The sequence below is a fragment of the Paramormyrops kingsleyae genome, chromosome 11, assembly GCF_048594095.1.
Source record: "Paramormyrops kingsleyae isolate MSU_618 chromosome 11, PKINGS_0.4, whole genome shotgun sequence".
In the NCBI taxonomy this organism is placed as follows: domain Eukaryota; kingdom Metazoa; phylum Chordata; class Actinopteri; order Osteoglossiformes; family Mormyridae; genus Paramormyrops; species Paramormyrops kingsleyae.
The window spans coordinates 30,267,212-30,286,769 of NC_132807.1; the positions used below are offsets into that span (position 1 = coordinate 30,267,212).

The window sequence follows — 19,558 nt, forward strand, 5'->3', positions numbered from 1 at the left end:
TAAAATTCAACATTTTATTTATGAATCTAATAATTATTTACTTCCTCAAAAGCAGATTGGAATGAAAAAAACACTTGTAAATGGCTTAATATCTTAGCTTTAGATTGCGGAAATTTTAAGTACAAGAGAGTATATTTGATAAGCTATATTTTACCATTTTTTTCCAAAATTTATTTTGTACATTGAGCAGGACAAAATTATTTAAGGCGTTGAGATATTAAAATTTTAGATTTTTCATCAAAACATCCCATATAAAAGGTGAAATCTCATTTACAGGTGTTAACATAATTTGGTAAATGCAAAACGCAGGGCTTTGGTAAATTAGAAGATCTGTAAAAGACGACTGACAAGATATACTAATTTACACAATCCGGTGGGATAAATATATAAATATTTTACTCGCATTACACAGATTCTAATGTTTTTTCTAGAACTGGTAAACAGAAATGTGTATAAAAGTACATAAAGGCTACAAATTACTTTTTTTTCTTAACCAAGAAAAGCAATTAGAAGAGCTAGAATAAAACAGGTAAATTAAGGGAATATTCGACATTGCAACGTTTGGTCTACTTTCATAAAATCATCGTCATACAACTGGGATCTGTAATTAGGTTTTGAGTGAAGACTAGTTGACCAAATAGCTAGCGCCTACCAGGGTATATAAATGTTATGAAACGAAAGCAGAAAAGTTTGGTTTTAGTGACTCTAAACAAAGTAAGAATCCTTCCCAGATGTGTCCTAAACATCTATGTAACAGGTAAGGAGACTGGTCATCACAGTGGATAACAGATGTGGGTATTTATGCCTTGAAGTGTTTGCCGGGTTAGTCCTTGTTAGTTTTCTATAACTTCAAATTAAAATGAACCAAAGTAGCACATGACCAAATATAATTAAGGTAACAACCATTTATATTCACTTGCATTACTTGCAACTATATAATTATAAATCATTTAATCATTTATGTAACTTCTTTATGTAGCTTTGTTACTTCTATTATAGTCACTACTACAAATTTTCCGTCTTTGATGAGTCCACTTCCTGGTTGTGACTCTTTGTTCGGTTTAAGCTTAGACAAGCAATCAAGAGGGGTCAAATGTCCAGTATCCATTTATCGCGTATAGAAGTAATGCACATTGGCTAAGGGAGTTTTACAAATAACACCCTATTGGAGTACAGGACAAGCCAGGTCAACAGAAAGGATCCACCAATTCTAAAACGAACGGTGTGACAGGAATATATATTTCTTTTTCTGGCGGGCGGGGGGGGGGTTAGTTATCTAGGTCATGGTATTTGTCATAGAAGCACTTTGAGCATTATTTTATATATATATAATGCTCAATCTCATAGTATTAGTTCATCAGTGCTGTGGATTGCTTATATTTTTATTAATCTCCATGTTTTAGCCAAATGTTTAAATCTTTAAATTAAATATGAGCATGAATAAAAATATGGCGACTTGCTGAAGGCTCTGACATATATCAGTTTTAGTGTTTTTGTATTGAATGGTGGTGTGTGTTAAATGGTGACTGAAACCCTTCAGTAATTATCCCGTGCTTGCGTCAGTAAAACATAAATTGAACAGTTTAGTTTCACATACGGCATAGTCATAAAAAGTAGTACAGCTGCTTAAACAAACCCAGGCATCAGAAAATGAAACTGGATTACTACCACAAAATGCCTCAGAGCTTTCTTGACACCTTCAAATTTAAGACTGAAAACTGAGTTTGAAATTTTTGAGATTCACCATTATGTATTATGAAATCACTAAAAACCAGGAACAAATGTCCTCACTCTGCTCAAAGCTCTGTCCTGACTCAGAATTTGACCATTAACATGTTTGAAAGGAAATCAAAAAGTAAAATAACCTCTCCGAGCCTACAGAAAGAAAAATCTGCCTCTGGTAAAAGTAAACATGTGAGAACACGTGCAGGTTCCAAACCATCCCGGGGAGGTTCCAAACCACCCCTGACTTTTACAATCAGGTGGACAACATGCTGTGAGGTGTTTTTTTTTTTTTTACATGTTACTTTTAAGCAGATAGCCCAGCAGCAGGTAAACCCGAAGTTTCTGCATCAATGCCCCGTGTGCACAGTCACAAAAGGGCAGCTGCTGATTGGGTACTGGGGAAGGGGATTATGGATTAAGAAGAGCAAAGGCCATGGGGTCACTCGTGGACATCCCAGATCTCAGACAGCAGCGGCGGGAGCTTCTTGTCCTGGAGGCGCAGTGCAAAGACCTGCTCAGAGTGGACACTGCTGAGGGTGCGGAGGCTCACCAGCTTCATCAACATGCGAGGAAACATCAGTTGGTCCTGCAGGAGAGACACACATTATCAACGCATCTTTCTATTAATCTCCTGGACATGTACACATCACTGAAGGCGTTTAAAAAACTGCATGTAAAGAATTAAAATACTACTAAAAATAAACCACTCAAATGATTAATTTCTGGGAAATGTATCACCCAGGACTGATAGCTATTTCAAACTTACTGTTACTCACGTTTGGTCTCTTTATTCTGATATAAGAGTGAAGTGCATCTACATATGGCTGCTGCAGTCTTTCCACTAAATCGTGGTCTTGTACATTAGGCCGATCTGCAAAACAATGTAATTGTTACAGAAGAATAAGGCCATGGAGCTGGTGACATTTATGGTTGTTAAAATACATTAACTGTTACCTTACATTTCTAACGATATTTACAGCGTTGGGCCATTACAAAAGGAGTATCACACAAACTACCAAGAAATGTAGCCCTTGAAAAACCCCTACAAAAAAGCATGGGTTCTTGCCACACTAACTACTAGGGGAAGCTGAAGAACAAAGGAAAGAGTCTCACCTGCTGAGAAGATGTTGATGGCGATGAGCAGGGCATACTCTGCTTCATCCAGGTGCAGGTCATTCATGCCCTTGGAGAACTCAAAGATGGGGTTAATGAACTCAAACTGAAGCCCTAAAAAAGCGAGAAACAACACAAAACTAAGTTCTAGTGCATTCAAACAATTAAGAAAACCGAGATCCTAACATGGGCAGTACAGTGGTTCTAGGGACGTGAGAATCCTGTAGCTCAATCTACTAGCTGGGATGAGCTCCAGGTGTCATTGCAACTCTGACCAATGGCTGGAAGATGGATGAATGTAAGTTCCTAACCAGAGTTGGGTAATTCAGGTCCAGAGAGTACAAGTCCAGACTGGGATTTTGTTTCAAACAACCAGTTGAGCATAAAGAGTTAGAGTATTCAACTGATTGGTTGAAACAAAATCCCAGTCTGGACTTGTACTCTCTGGACCTGAAATACCCAACTCTGTTCCTAACTTACTTTTCTGGTCTTCCAGGTTGCACAATTTGTACTAGATTTGGTGCCGTCAGAAAGGACAGCATTGCACTCCCCGGGCAGCCCTGTCATTTAGTTTGGCTATCTAAGCTGTACCCATCCCACACTCACCAACTTGTACAATTTGTAGAAGTACTATGTAGGTCAGATATGTAGGTCTGACTGTTTACTTATTCATTTATTGTACATTCCACTTATATAACAATTTTCAGAATCTTGAGAGTAAATATTAGTTATGTGGGACAAAGGGTAAACTGGGACACATATGTTTGACTAGCTATATCTTTATACCTCTGTGGTATATTAACTTAAGCTGAGTTCTTGAGCTTTCAATACTTCTTTTATGTTTTAATATTCATAATTAGGATCATATTTTTAAAGTGAGAGAGTAAGGAAAATTTCTAGAATTGTCACAGTTTACCAATAACCACCCTATATACCATTTATATAGGGTGGGGCACAAAGAAAATGCATAGGGGGCACAGGTGTTGGAAAAAAAACATAACTGGGGGGAGGGATTGAGCTAGTGGTCTGCATTCCTGCGGGGCTCCTGTGGGAGCCGTGACAATGCAGTGCAGCGCGAGACATTTTCATTTTTGAATGTGGGACTGGACAGAGAGTGACAGAAATAAAAATGACTTGCAGGATCCTGGAAAAAGAATTAAAATGAATAAGCAATGATAAAATATCGAAAAACATATTTGAGCAAACTGTTATTCATGTTCATGAGTGAACAGGAAGTTACATTAAACTTTGACCGACTACACTGATATTCACTGCAAACGCAAACAAATCAAAAGTGACAACTGCAATAAAAAAAATTTTAATAGATTTATATTCTTAACTTAAAAATAAGCATAGTGAAATCAAAATGTTTTTTTTCCTTTGTGGGCGGGGGTGGGACAAAATATGACAACAGATCATTATCGGCTACCACAGCCCAATCCAAAGCTTGATCTGTTTAATTTCCTTTGTCCGTCCAATTTAAGTCAGCTGTGCAGATTGCAAGGTTCTGTCATACGCTGCAAACTATTGGCTTGGAACTACAAACTATGATGTCAGCTATGTGAAAATTCTTTAAACTGGAACTCAAAGTAACCCAAAAGCTACCTGCAATGTTACCTGCATCCTTGAGAGCAGGTAGCACCAGAACATGGTTTAATACAAAGAATCAAACTAGGCCCTTGCAGAAACAGTATAAGGACGTATACTGTGAAACCGTGAGGCTTATACAGACGAAGAATGCACCAAGGTCTACTGTACCAGTATGTATATTTAAATATTTATTAAAAGCTGAGGTGGGAGGAATACAGAGAACCTCTAAAGCAAACACATCAAACAAAATATAATTACCAAATTACCAAAGCCCTGCAAAATTATAAGTCAGATTTGGGGATGAAGCTTCACTATCGGATTGATGTTGAAAAGAAGAGCATTACAGTGGACAGGAAAGATAAACAAAAAAATAGGACTACAGCTAAATGTGCTGATGAAGACAGGGGTTATAGACAGCTTTTGCTTCCTTGGAACAATCAACAAGTCAGGACCCAGCAGTCAAGAAATATGTCATAACCTGACGATTGGCAGAGCCAAGATGAAGAGGAAAAACAAGGATAAGAATTGTGAAGAATATGACATTTCCTGTGAATCTTTATATATGTGAAAACTGGACTACTGTGGAGTGCAAGGAAAACGAACAAACAGCATCTCGAAGAAGGGAACATGCCATTAGTAAACCTGAAGACAGAACAGAAGACCCAGACAAAAGAAGGAACATTCTGAGGGGTTGGTGCTATATACACTCACCTAAAGGATTATTAGGAACACCATACTAATACAGTGTTTGACCCCCTTTCGCCTTCAGAACTGCCTTAATTCTACGTGGCATTGATTCAACAAGGTGCTGAAAGCATTCTTTAGAAATGTTGGCCCATATTGATAGGATAGCATCTTGCAGTTGATGGAGATTTGTGGGATGCACATCCAGGGCACGAAGCTCCCGTTCCACCACATCCCAAAGATGCTCTATTGGGTTGAGATCTGGTGACTGTAGGGGCCATTTTAATACAGTGAACTCATTGTCATGTTCAAGAAACCAATTTGAAATGATTCGAGCTTTGTGACATGGTGCATTATCCTGCTGGAAGTAGCCATCAGAGGATGGGTACATGGTGGTCATAAAGGGATGGACATGATCAGAAACAATGCTCAGGTAGGCCGTGGTATTTAAACGATGCCCAATTGGCACTAAGGGGCCTAAAGTGTGCCAAGAAAACATCCCCCACACCATTACACCACCACCACCAGCCTGCACAGTGGTAACAAGGCATGATGGATCCATGTTCTCATTCTGTTTATGCCAAATTCTGACTCTACCATTTGAATGTCTCAACAGAAATCGAGACTCATCAGACCAGGCAACATTTTTCCAGTCTTCAACTGTTCAATTTTGGTGAGCTCGTGCAAATTGTAGCCTCTTTTTCCTATTTGTAGTGGAGATGAGTGGTACCCGGTGAGGTCTTCTGCTGTTGTAGCCCATCCGCCTCAAGGTTGTGCGTGTTGTGGCTTCACAAATGCTTTGCTGCATACCTCGGTTGTAAGGAGTGGTTATTTCAGTCAAAGTTGCTCTTCTATCAGCTTGAATCAGTCAGCCCATTCTCCTCTGACCTCTAGCATCAACAAGTCATTTTCGCCCACAGGACTGCCGCATACTGGATGTTTTTCCCTTTGCACACCATTCTTTGTAAACCCTAGAAATGGTTGTGCGTGAAAATCCCAGTAACTGAGCAGATTGTGAAATACTCAGACCGGCCCGTCTGGCACCAACAACCATGCCACGCTCAAAATTGCTTAAATCACCTTTCTTTCCCATTCTGACATTCAGTTTGGAGTTCAGGAGATTGTCTTGACCAGGACCACACCCCTAAATGCATTGAAGCAATTGCCATGTGATTGGTTGATTAGATAATTGCATTAATGAGAAATTGAACAGGTGTTCCTAATAATTCTTTAGGTGAGTGTATGTCAGTAGCCAAAGTCAACCTAATGGCAGATAATAATAAATAAAAACTATACATTACCCGCTTTTGCGAAATCCTCCTTATTATAGCTAAAGTCCTTCAGAAAAGTGATACTTTCTATGGCAGGGTCATATCGCCGTGACGACTCCAGCAGCATGATCTACAAAAAAAACAAACATGTTATTTGAGACCTTCTAATCACTATTATTTATTTATTATTTATTAACCTTTATTTAACCAGGAAGATCCCATTGAGATTAAAAACCTCTTTTTCAAGGGAGACCTGGCCAAGATAGGCAACAGCAAATGTCTCACAGTTACAGAAAATTAATCAAACACAGACAGCAACAACACACATACCAAAGTAAGTGAAATAATACAATAAAATAAAATTCAATAAAATTTAAAGTAAAATAACAGTTAATCTAACTGAAACAGTTGCATGTTATGGACTTAGCCTCAAGGATTCGTAATTTAGATTTAAAAACACTTAGTGAAATAAATTCAGTCAATTTCCATTCCTTCTGCAGTTTGTTCCAAGCCAATGATGCGAAATGGACAAATGCTCTTTTACCAAATTCAGTTCTGGCAAATGGAACAGAAAGCAACAAATAACCATGCGGACGAAGAGAATACCGACCAGCATGTTTCAGTGCAAACAAGGAACATATATAAGAAGGCAGCATCCCAAGTAACGCCTTATATGTGAAACTGTATAAATGAGAGTTCCTCCGACTTACCAAAGCAGGCCATCCTACCACTATTGATCGATAAGGGACCTACAGGGCATATTTATTGAGACCACAGCTAAGGATACGTTAGCAAACTAGACAAGAGCAGCAGATTTAATTTGTAGCTCTTTGTAATGGAATATGGGAGCCCATTAGCTGTACTGTCTAGTAAACAGGAGGCCCAGCACGTTTTAGGGCAGGAGGTGGTACAGGTCCCAAATCTTGCTTTAAAGTAGTCCAGACCTGGATTCAAAATCAGCTAAAACTGAATTATTTAATATTATACAACAGTTAGTTCCAACCAAGAAATCTGATTGCACAAGAGGCGTTCTTTGAGTGCGGTTATCAGAGTATAATTTCATTTCATGTCAGCTGTATCACTCCGCTTTACAGGTGTATCTAAAAACTAACACATATGCTTCACTTCCACCAACACAGAGCCAGTGCTGGACTGGTTCTCGCTTGGTGCCTTTTGAGAACCTGCCTGTGTTTCCACCCGTTTCAAAAATGAATGTAGGAGGAAGTTAGAGTAAAGGTTCGTATGCATTCCGTTTTGCTGGATTTATTTTGATCCGTTTCGGATTTTAAGTAGTTTATATCCAAGATGCCAACAAGTTAAAGATATTGTACCAACCTATGTATAATGCTAACATTCAGTAATGCTAGTAATTAATAGTCCTTGAATTGATTTTCCTTTAAGTGAGAGTGGGAGTGGTAATTATAATACACCCATTTTTAAAAGGAATTTGCAAAGCAGACCTATTGATTTGTTTGGGTGTTCCTCATGTAAAATGCGCTACAAGGTGGAACCTAAACAACCATTTATAAATCTTGCTGCAGAGCAGTAGGGGCTCCTGAAGGATTAAGCAAACCCAGTGTCTATGGGTGAAAGTCCTTTCATTCAGATTAATTTCTACTAAATCACACCAGGATATGTGATATTATTAGAGTATTTTCTTTCCCAGGGAAGAGAGACACAAGGCTCACTGACCTCGATGGTGGACGTCTTAAGGAGGGCAATCTGGTCCTCTCTAGTGAGCTCCAGGAAACCCGGAAGCTGCTTGGCAAAGTCCACAATCTCCTGCACTGACATGATGGCCAGCTCGGTGAAATGGGCAAAGCGTTGCTGCCTCACCTCACGGTTCTGCGGGTCCTGGCTCTGGGGCCACGGCTGAGGGGGGCAAGTAGAGGGCAGAGAGGAGGTGTCAAGCACTGTAAGCACTGTACAGAACAGGGGTACTGCATGACCAGCTCAAAAAGGTCGCCTGTGATCCATAATAGTAATTCCTAACCCAGTCCTCAGGGACCCCAAGACAGCCCACGTTTTTGCTCCCTCCCAGCTCCTAGCCACACAATCCACATTTTTGCTACCAGGATTGGAGCTGGGAGGGAGCAAAAACGTGTTAACTTTCAACCTCTAAACATGTCTACATGATGTGAGCTCAAAAAACATCATGGTCAACTATCTAACACTATCAACGAGTAAGAAAATGACTTTGCTAGTGGCCTCATTCCATTGAAATTTTCTTATTTCAGTTTGGAGGCTGCAAATGAGTGATCCAAACTGCTTCATGCAGTGGTTTATTAAGAAGGGTCAAAGGAGGACAAAAATTCTGCTTAGGAAAAATCAGCCAAATGTCACAGCATGGCCGCACCATACACTGCATTCATACAAAATGCTGTTCTCACCCCTGGAGTGCAGTTCACACCCCTGGAGCGTGGCAGGAGGAACAGTGACTACCAGATTCAAGAACAGGTTCTTCTACTACTGCAGTATTGCAGCCTCCTGTACTTTATGGGAACAGCAATATGACAAATGTTAAACTTGTCTTTATTATGCAAATTTTCTATTGTTTATTTTATCCTTTATTTGTATAATATTGTGCTTTGTACTGAATGTAGCTGAAAGACTAAGCATTAAAATGCATTTATTACACACAGCCATATTTGTTATTCAAACCCACAAAAATGCTCATCCAGTCAAGTGGGAATCAAGTGGCATGTGATCAAATGGGCCTCGTCTCTCCCACTCAAGAAATTACCATCCTGCCACTTACCACACATTATATGACTCACCCACCTACAGGAGGACTTTCTCCTCTAAAACAACTGAACAGAAAGCAGGAAACTTAACTGTAGCTGGACCACGCCACCTGTCTGTCAGAGCCAAACACTGAACAACAGCCAATGCGGGGAGTGAGACTCATCAGAGCACCGCCTTAGGGCTCGACGCAGCTCGTACACAGAGCATACTGCCTTTAAAATGGGCTCTGACTGTCTACCTTTAAAAGCTGGAGGTAAGCCAGGTGCCTATTACGTGCTTTTTTTTTTTTTTAAACTGAGGCTCCTCTGGAGGGACTAATAAATCATGGTTTATGCAAGTATGCATGATATATACATGAAAATTACATTATTTGGGTGTTACCATAGCAATAGTTGCAACAAGGTTTTGCTTTCAAAAGTACAAATTTAAAAACAATAAAAGTAGACAACGTTAAAACAATATGAGGAGAAAATACTCGTGGTAGACGGTCTCTTTCGCGCGGCGATGCCACACTCACCGTGACTTTGGGCCGGTCCAGAAAGGATCTCTTGTTGCACTGTTTCTGCATGGCCACCAGCTTCTCAATCATCTCCAGCTGCTCTGGAGCCAGCTGGGCCACCTCGGGCCTCGGTGCTGGCTCGGCCGGCACGGCAGACGTGCGCGCACACTCCTCTTCCTGCTGCTTCTTCAGCTTCTTCAGCCGGATTTGCTCTTCGGAGAGGACACCTGGGATGGGGGAGGGGTCGTTTGGTAAGCCCTCAATAACCAGGCCCTCATGTCTCAATTGATAAAGTATCACTTATAACACTGACGTGTCAAAGGAAGGAGATAACAACTCCGTTTTTGTACATGGGCGCCAATTACTAGCAGAGGTGGAGATTTCAGGTCCAGAGAGAACAAATCCAGACCAAGATTTTGTTTGAACCAACCTGTTGAGTATAAAGAGTCACAGTCACAGAATACTCAACTGGTTGGTTCAAACAAAATCTTGGTCTGGATTTGTCCTCTCTGGACCTGAAATCTCCACCTCTGATTACTACTTATGCACATTATTGTAGATTCATGTTATAAATTTGCAACACCTCCTAGCTTCAAACAGTTTTTGGCCCTAGACAGGAATCTTAGCTTCAAATGGTCACATTCTCAAAGACCTTTCATGCCTTAACCAGGGAATGTCTGACACATGGGACCTTGGCTACCCACACAAGCAGCAGTCAAGCTATAGGCAATAGGCATCAGTTTACGTAAATGTAAAACTTTGTAAACTGCTGAGAATTTCCATCTATCATCAATCTTAATGAAACCAACAGCGCTGCTACCATGACAGGTACTGGGATTAATTATACCGCTACAACCAATCGAGACCCACGCTGCCCCGCCCCCAGCCAATCACGACTCACACTGCTCTAGCATGCCCGCCTCCCGGCACTTGCGCAGCCGGCACTGCTGGCACTTGCGCCGCATGTACATGTCCATCTCGCATTTGCCGCTGTTCTTGCAGGTGTACTGGGCGCCCTTGATGACGCTGCGGCGGAAGAAGCCCTTGCAGCCCTCGCAGCTCAGCACGTTGTAGTGGAAGCCCGAGGCCTTGTCCCCACACACGCTGCACACCTCATTACCCAGCATCTTGGGGGCCGGGCCTTTCTTCCGCTTGACTGGCAGGTTCTCTGCATGGAGGAGGGTGGAAAAAGGAGATCATCTTACTAATTCTGATGTTAAACTACATAATAATAATAATGTTCAAACTGAAGTCAAGTGCTACAATATTTAACAATGTAAACACAATACATGAAGCCATGAACTGGACTCGATTGCTGTGGGAGTTAATATATTAGCCTTGGGGATATTTTACCTTGTTCAACGGCCAGCGCGCTTACAGCGGGGTCCAATTTGGCACTGGCAGATTCCGCAGTGATGGGAGGGGTCAGATCTGGGTCCCCGAGGTCATTCAGCTGGGCCTGAGGAGCCGGTGCTGTGCCGTTTGGCAGGGGGGGGAAATCGATGGGGTCAGGGAGGGGCAGCGAGTCATCGTGACCGTCTGCTACCGCCACAGCAGAGTGGGACACATCCTCTGTGCCGAACACTTTATTTACATCTGGAAAACATCCATGTGTGACAGACAGACAGACACACAGGCATTAGGCATAACAACATCAGAAATATCTTAAACTCATATAAAATGTTTCACACTCAGTGCTAACAGCAAAAACAATATAAAACCTTTTTGCTATTCTCAGTTACTGCCTCCGGCTGTGTGTGTGTGTGTGTGTGTGTGTGTGTGTTTGTGTGTGTGTGTGTGTGTGTGTGTGTTTGTGTGTGTGTGTGTGTGTGTGTGTGTGTGTTTGTGTGTGTGTGTGTGTGTGTGTGTGTGTGGTTTGCATGCTCTCCTTCAGTTTTCTGCATTTCCTCCCACAATTCACAGTCCATAGACACCAGTTTACTGAACCAATACTATTTAAATTGCGATCAAATGAGCATGTGTGCACTCAGCACAACCATTTACTGGATAACCATTTGCTAAAAACTGATAGTTGTTTACTATTCACGAGTGATGATAATGTAATGAGAATGTAAACAGCTCAAAGCACTTCAGACGCTTTATCAATAAGTCAATCCCAACATGTGTAACTGTCCCAAGGACCGCCACAGATCACTGAAGCAGGAACTCCCACATTCCCATGGTAATTCTCAGCACATCATGACCTCACTACTTTAAAGGCATTTCACTGTATTGCACTAGCCTACCCCCCACAAAGACTGGGAGAATGAGTCAGCTTCTTCAAAACTGGAAACCTAGAAATACCAAGCAGAAGTCCATGTCAAATACAGGAACATCAGCGTTTAAACTCCTCCTTTGCTGCCTTTGTGTCTCTTTAGTCTCCTAAAATATCACTATAAAATGTATGTTAAATAAAACTGAAAGCCTGTAGAGTCACAGCTTAAAATGAAGTAATAGGGGCAATTTTCTCCTGCAAGAAACATCCTTTAAGATTATGCAAATTTCACCCAAATAACTGTAATTCTCTAACAAATGAGAAGTGAAACAAACTAGCTTCTGATAATGCACATTTAAACATTGTTCTCCAGATAAGATACTAGATCTTTACAATAAGAGTGAAAATGACAGAGCACAATTCAAAATGTCCCCTGAATGAGGCAACATGTAGAGTAGAATGAAGTCAGGTGACAAAACCATGAATTTACTTACATTTGATATTACACTTAATTGCAGTTGGGTAAGACTTTACTTGAGGGGTACAAAAACTTAGTTACTCGGTTACTACTCAAGAACAAATAATAAACTAATACACTTCCTGCAAGAAATACATGAATCATCATGATAGATTAATGATAAATGAACATGGGATCAGTACGTAACTAACCCTTAGTTCCTGTTTAATTAATGCATTAAGTATGCACTATTATATTACTGGTGTCCCCTCAAGTAAAGCATTACTAACAGCAGATACAAAACTACATTTTCTCCTAGTGTCTTGCGAGTTTCAACCAGGTACTCAGGTTTCCCCTGATGATCCACCACTGTGGACATGCATGCCATGCAATGAACTAACACGCCATCCAGTGTGTTCCTCTGCCTTATGCTAACTCTGAAAGCTGTAGGCTCCTTAAAACCCTGTGCTAGATGAGGAACTGCAAGCTGGACGGGTGATTTCTGACAGACCATGCAAGTGGTCCTCATTGCCTCATCTCCAGCTACTGACCTTTTTGTTTCCCGTGTGCTGAAGCTGAAACGATGTCTGTTCACTTATACTTTTCCCCTCACAGTTGACTCAATCCTTTCATCGAAAACAAAGTCCCCATTTTGTCTGCCAATCCCCATAGCATGTGGTTCCATTTGCCATTCCTACTGGATCAGGTCTTGCACAGCTACTTTCAGCTCTCTTACCCAGTTTTAATATAAACATAGACCGCATTTATCTTCCCCTGACACTGGCTAACAGCAGTTAAAATGAACTGGAGATTTAATTCCCGACTAGCCAAGCATTTCTCTAAGCCTCTGAATACAGCCAACAAAGTTACTAAAATCAGCACTGCAGTAAATATCCAGGTTTTCAGTTTCCTTTATATTGGTATTTTTGTCATGCTACATCAGTGGCTTGGACCAAATTCAGTTGTACAGCTGAATGCAACACCAAAAACACACATATACACAACCACAGGACAAGACAGAGTGACCAAAATACCTTAAGTACAGCACGGCCTGAATCCTGAGTTGCTTCATCAGGGCTGTACTAAAACTGGTTTGTTTTATGACAATAAAAGACTGCAACAATGAGTTATATCAAAATCACTATGTTTACATCCCTGCAAACTCAGACCGGTAACAATGACGAAATTTGACAGCACAATAACCTATATTTCTGGGAGCCATGGAAGTACACATTATGTTTAGTTGCCAACTATAAAACTGATCCCTTGCTAGCAAATGGAACTACCAGGTCAGTAAAGAACTGAGGACAAGACTGTGGTAACAGACACTAGGGCCCCTATAACAGATCCAGCAAACACACAACCTAACTGGAGGACTACCTAGCCAAATATCAAAGGGAGCCTGGGGAAACGCAAATAAAACACCACTGCAACTCACATAGTTATGCACATGTTTCTACATTAAATTCCCCAGTATTTATACATTGATTGTATTGAAGAAACCCAACCAGAGTACAGAATGAGGGAAAGTCCAGGGCAAAGACAGACAAAACATCACAGGGACAATTCTGAGAAAATCTACTGATTACAGTTAAGAAAATGCACTATACAAAGTGTATAGTACAATACTGCATTACAATGCTACCTTCACAGAGAGGAAGCTATGTGCTCTAAAAAGGACAAGGATATATCTGTGAAGTTAAAAAATAAACCTGTCAATAGCACAGACACATTAATAAACAGCACGACTGTTTCAGAAAACAGATCCCTGGAGAGAGACCTGGGTTTAGGCAACCAGTTGTAGGTTATTAGCAACGTGGACCAGAAATAAACAAGCACCAAGGCCAGCTTCTACAACAGCAGCCGGCCCCAGACAGGAGGTGCTGAGTCACTGTCACAAGCCTTTCTAAGCCAGACGGGTGGTGGCACTGGGAAGGGATCCAGCTGCAGCGATCTCCCCTCACTGTTTGCCCCCCTCCCACTTCAGGTGCCACGCCTGATTTTAACTGAAAGGCAGAGAAGCCGAATAAGACAGCATGCAGGTCAGGTTTCATTTGGCTCTCTTCGGCATCTGGCAGATTTTCACAGTAATGCAACCATTAACCTTGCTTTTTCATTTTAACAAGGCCAGTGATTCATTGAACGAGGTGGAGAAGAATGCAAATGACCTCACACTTTAAAGGAGTACAGTTCTCCAGGTTAAATATACACAGTGTACATTTATATCATGACCTGGACCCACAAAATGCACTGACCCACAACACAGAGAGATTTCTCAGTATGAACATATCTGGAAGCTCACAGCATGTGCTTTAGGGGGGTTACAATGGCACTGCGCATTTGCTTCTCACCGCCATCTTGGTGCATTGTCAGTAACGGTAATGGAGTACTCTGAGCATGTGAATGCAAGCAAGCCAAGTAGCACTTTACTATGACACCAGTCACATTCAGTACACTGCAAATGGCTATGAGCTGCCCACTGTCCGTTATGAGGACCAAATTAATTATCCAGTTTTTCAAACATTGGGGGCATAACAATGAAAGTGATTGAAAGTCTAACGGTTTAAATTCATAATTTTTGGGTGGGTACACAAACTGCTGAGAAAAAGTGGGGACAAAATATTTTGCCGTATTCACGAGTATCTATAAGTATAAATCTCATGCTTATTATTCATTGTTTATTAATATATTTCTTTTATTATTATCATTATCTGGTTTGATCGCACATAAGTGAAAATGTTCTAACAGTAAATTGCTGATTGATTTTTGTAATTGCTGAGGGCACCGTCTGAGTTGTCGTTTCTGTTGCATTCCTGTCTTGCAGTCAGGCTCTTCACGCTGATGTGTCCCATGTTCACTGTTGGTGCCCAGGCAATGTTGCCTGTCATACATAGTGGTTGGTTTTCCTAATGCGAAAGGATAAGAATGGCATTTCTGATATGTTTCAATGTTGCATTTTTAAAACTAAACTGTAATTTTGTATAATATGTAATACTTCTCATATTATGTGACACAAAAAGCCATAAAAATACTTGAATTCACATTAGGTTACATCAGTTTCCACAACCATATATAGAATGGGGATCTTGAGATATAGTAATTTTATCTTATTAACAATAATGAACCCGATGTTCACCAGCTAACTAAGCCCACACATAGAAACACTAGTAATTTCAGATCCACACCATTTCTGGTGCCGTTATGGTTCTTCTCAGTGAGAGACATCTTGAGATGTTGTGCATTCATTGCTAGTGGTGCTCACTAGATACAATTTCATCTCTCCTCTCTGGATTGCTGTGTTTTACTATTTCGGGAATCTTAAAGGACCACTTTCCTTTGTTGCAAAAACTGTTGCCGTTTCAGCCAACAACAGCACAATTGACAAATCATGACAAACTTGGCAAAAGAGCACAGAGTTCACATAAAGTTTCATGCAACAGAAGGAAAACTATATACCAATGTGGCAGATGAGGGCCTCTGCTTGGTTTGGATGGTACTGTGTGATGTCACAAACCTCCTATAAGTGCCAAACCCTTAACTGTTGATTGTGCCAAATGTCCATAATCCTCAAAGTTCTGAAATAGTGAAAAATGCTGGTTTGATTTGTGAGATCAGGCATCATGCATATCTCAGCCATGGGCCCATGCTATGTTTGGGAGTGAATAGATTTCCTTTGGAAACTGCACTTCCCAGGACCACCAGAGCAAAAGTGACCCTAGAGGTCCTTGGGAGAGTGAGTGGTACTGGCCTTTTTTTGGTGTCAGTATACCAGACAGCTACGGAACTCATCTACGGCAAAAGCAAAATTAAGGCTGATAATGTATTCTGTTCCACACCAATAAACAAACCCAATGTACAATTGTCAGTTACTAATAATGACATAATTATTAATTTATTATTAAAGTCAGATTTTTATCTTACATGAACAAAGCCAGAAGTGGGGTGAGTTGATTATCAGGCTAAACCTCTGACTGGAAGGTCGTCAGTTCAAGCCCCAGCCTTGGCGGAATAATCACATGTTTGTGGCCCTTTGAGCAAGACTCTTAACCCCCAGATCTAGGGGTGCTGCGCGCTGGCTGACCCTGCACTGTAATGCCCAAGCTTGCTATCACCTGTACATGTGTCTGTGTGTCTCATGGCGAACAAGATGCAGTAGGCAAAAAGCTAATTTTCCCACAGGAATTAATACAATATCTCTTAATAAAGTGTCACTAAACCTTTACAAGGCATGTAAATACTATAACGTAAAGATGACATGCACCTTCACGGAAAATTAAATTGACGCAACTATGCCTGGCAACTGAAATTTGAGCTACAGATTCTGGGTTACTTCTGAGCAACACTGAAAACATCTCCCTGAAGTAAAGTTCATGTCAGTTGTGACAACAGCACACAGACAGACAGCTCTTTGGCAGTGTTTCTACAGGAGTCCACAGGCTCTAGATATCTGTGGAACTGAATGCTGGGCTATTGTTTGTGTTCAGCATTGGCCCTGATCTTGACTGGCAGGCCTATTGTTTTTTAGTGGCAGAACTGAAGGTCAGCCATTTTCAGGCACGTTGACATTAAGCCAGTGGACCAATAACAATATGGGAAGTTTGAACTGAGTCTTTGGTCACATCACCCAGCAGCCTGCAGACAGACCGGACACCTATCCCTCTCAGTAACTTGGTCAACTGAAATACGTGGCATGCATAAATATTAATGCCTTAATATTTCACATACCACCTTTTGCCACAATGACAGCACTAAGTCAACTTGGGTAGTTGTCTACCAGCTTCATACACTGGTCAAGATATACAATTATCCACTCCTCTTAACAGATCTGCCTCAGCTCAGTGTCCTTGGACAATTACTGGAGAAAGCAATTTTAAAGCATTTGACTGGTTCTTGATGGGGTTGAGGTGTGAATTTTGACTGGATTGCTCCAGAACTTTTTGTTTTCCTAAGCCACTCCAGTATAGCTTTGGTTCTGTATCATGCATCCTTATTGTCACCTACACAAACACCACCAAAGCAAATCAAATCAGTTCCAACTATAAGCTCATTTTAATCTCTGCCTGTTTAGATAACTCTAAATAACAAAAGGTTGAAAGAAAAAATGAGTTATAACTCCTGGGTCTAAAATGCACATCCTTTGAAGTTTCACCAAAGGTATCTTCTTAATTCAGTTTAGAGAAGCAGTGACCATTAAGGATGCACCTGGACAGTCAGCCACACTGGGTCTCATCCTGCCAGGAGTGAGAAACGATCACAGCTGGAAGTACAGGGAACCGCCTGAAGATACAGCTGTGCAGCATATGTACACCAGTGTGCAACCACTCAAACCAAGAAGAACTCAAATGAAGAAAAGCATGCAGAAAACCATTTCAGGCAGAAAATAATATACACTTCAATTTGCAATTTATCCCAACAAGGAAATTCTAACAAAAACCAGCGGTGCATACAATTACACCTCACGGATTAAATGTTTCTAGCATATCTACAAACCCCATCTTTGCTCCACCTTACTGTGTTTAATGTACCCCTCAAATCCCTCATCAATCCTTCACACCAACACACTGAGTCCCTACACCTCCAATAGGCTGGGTGGCATTAACTGCAACTGCTGTGTGATAAACCTCCTAGGCTTCCTTTTGAGAGCAAATCCTATCCACCAAGCTCAGTATAGAACAAAGCAGAAGTAAAAGTTTTACACTGAGGTTGCAAACTCTCTCAAGGAAATGGTGATCCAAGAGACTGACATTTCCAACTAGTCATACAAGAATAGAAGAATATTTGCTGGAAATATGGGCAACAGGTAAACAACACCAAATTTCTGAAATTCTGCCACTGATTCTAAAACATTGCAGAGGTTTAAATGGGCTACTTCTGTCAAGGCCCTGCCAAACAAGCAGTACTCAAACATCTCAAAGACTGAGTTTACACTGCCAACACATAAATAATCGTTACACCTGAAGGTAAGCAGAACATAAAAAAACAGTAAATGTCTAAACAGCGCTACCATAATTAAATCCACTGAATGGTCACAACACAACTTAGCAGTTTAGACCTCAGACTTTATATTCTTTATCAAATGAGTTTAAGAGGCTGATAGTTAATTTTATGGTGATGTTAGGTAAGCATAATTCACTTTAACAACCAATCTGATAAACATTCAGGGCAGGGAGAAATCCTGCAGTACAGGACACTTACCATGACCAACATCAGTGATATCAGTCGGAGAGAGCGTGGACATCTTCTGCACAGCAGCTTGTCATAACGGGACCAATCTTCACCCTGTTTAATCGAAAACATTAGCTGTTCCACTGTTCCAAGGTATTACATTTGCAGGGTAATACAGGACAATACAGAAACCGATAATGTGTCAATCACTGTTACAAAAGAACACTGAATTCATAGCAGGGGAAACTTAGTAACTTTTGCCTAAGAGTGGTTTGTGGTACACTGAGAATAGAGATATTGCATTATCACATGAAAACTTATTTTCACTATAAAGATATTTACGGATATTATGGGATTAAACAAAAAATAATTTTAATAAAATCTGGGGCAACTGTCTTTGGTAAGGCTGCTTCAATTTAAACCCCCTAAGCCAGCTCAAATACAGCAGGGACCTTGGGATTACAATGAACTATAAGGTGTTTTGACAATTCAACAAGAAAACAGAGAAAAAAATATGGGTCCCCTACAGAGCAACTAAAAAGTTAATTTGCCTTTAAGGTTTACAAATCAGAGCACACAGTAACCGTCACCTTCAAACCTGTGGAATCCAGATAAAACATAGATGGAATAAAATGCCAGGAGAGAAGAGGAGTAGAGTGAGAAAATGAAACCAAGGGAGGGAGGTTACTAAAGGTCATTCACATCATTTTCAAATCCCCACTGGGCCTTAGCTAGTGTCTTCCAGCCTGACTACCAGCATTATTTACCAAGACCCACTGCTCACTTTGCATAACTGCAAGTGTCTTACAGTGCTATATATAAAATCTGTCATCTTTTTGCAACCATAAAAATACACTAAGATCTGTGCAAAAACAAAAATTTTGCAAATGAGATAAATTAAAGCAAGCTTCAACTTTAGGAAGAGAATTTATAACGAACTACAACTTGTAGTATAAGCATTGTGACCAATAGTGTGACAGATGACTGCACACACCTATAATTCTGATAACCTGTAAACTGCATAGCCGCCTTCCCAGCAAGCTGCAATGGAGGTTCCTGACTCAAGATAACCTTCCCGAGTCCAATGTCCTCTG

The 19,558-nt window shown here is 40.7% G+C and overlaps 1 protein-coding gene across 5 annotated transcripts in view; it reads right to left on the reverse strand.

The window, feature by feature from the left end:
• The window catches only part of LOC111843355 (oxysterols receptor LXR-alpha), a 20,933-nt gene continuing 1,375 nt past the window's right edge, over nucleotides 1-19,558 (reverse strand). For 4 of the 5 annotated variants that reach the window (XM_023810876.2, XM_023810874.2, XM_023810877.2 and 1 more), the window contains exons 2-10: nucleotides 18,495-18,578; nucleotides 10,981-11,223; nucleotides 10,529-10,795; nucleotides 9,646-9,854; nucleotides 8,076-8,255; nucleotides 6,414-6,513; nucleotides 2,839-2,952; nucleotides 2,502-2,596; nucleotides 1-2,311 (exon numbers count right to left, since the gene is read on the reverse strand). In XM_023810876.2, the coding sequence (XP_023666644.1) occupies nucleotides 2,165-2,311; nucleotides 2,502-2,596; nucleotides 2,839-2,952; nucleotides 6,414-6,513; nucleotides 8,076-8,255; nucleotides 9,646-9,854; nucleotides 10,529-10,795; nucleotides 10,981-11,223; nucleotides 18,495-18,537 (1,398 nt within the window). In that variant the 5' untranslated portion in view covers nucleotides 18,538-18,578 and the 3' untranslated portion in view covers nucleotides 1-2,164. Of the gene's footprint in view, nucleotides 2,312-2,501; nucleotides 2,597-2,838; nucleotides 2,953-6,413; nucleotides 6,514-8,075; nucleotides 8,256-9,645; nucleotides 9,855-10,528; nucleotides 10,796-10,980; nucleotides 11,224-12,850; nucleotides 13,787-18,494; nucleotides 18,579-19,558 lie in introns of those variants that run through there. The other variant, XM_072718397.1, reaches the window with a different exon arrangement.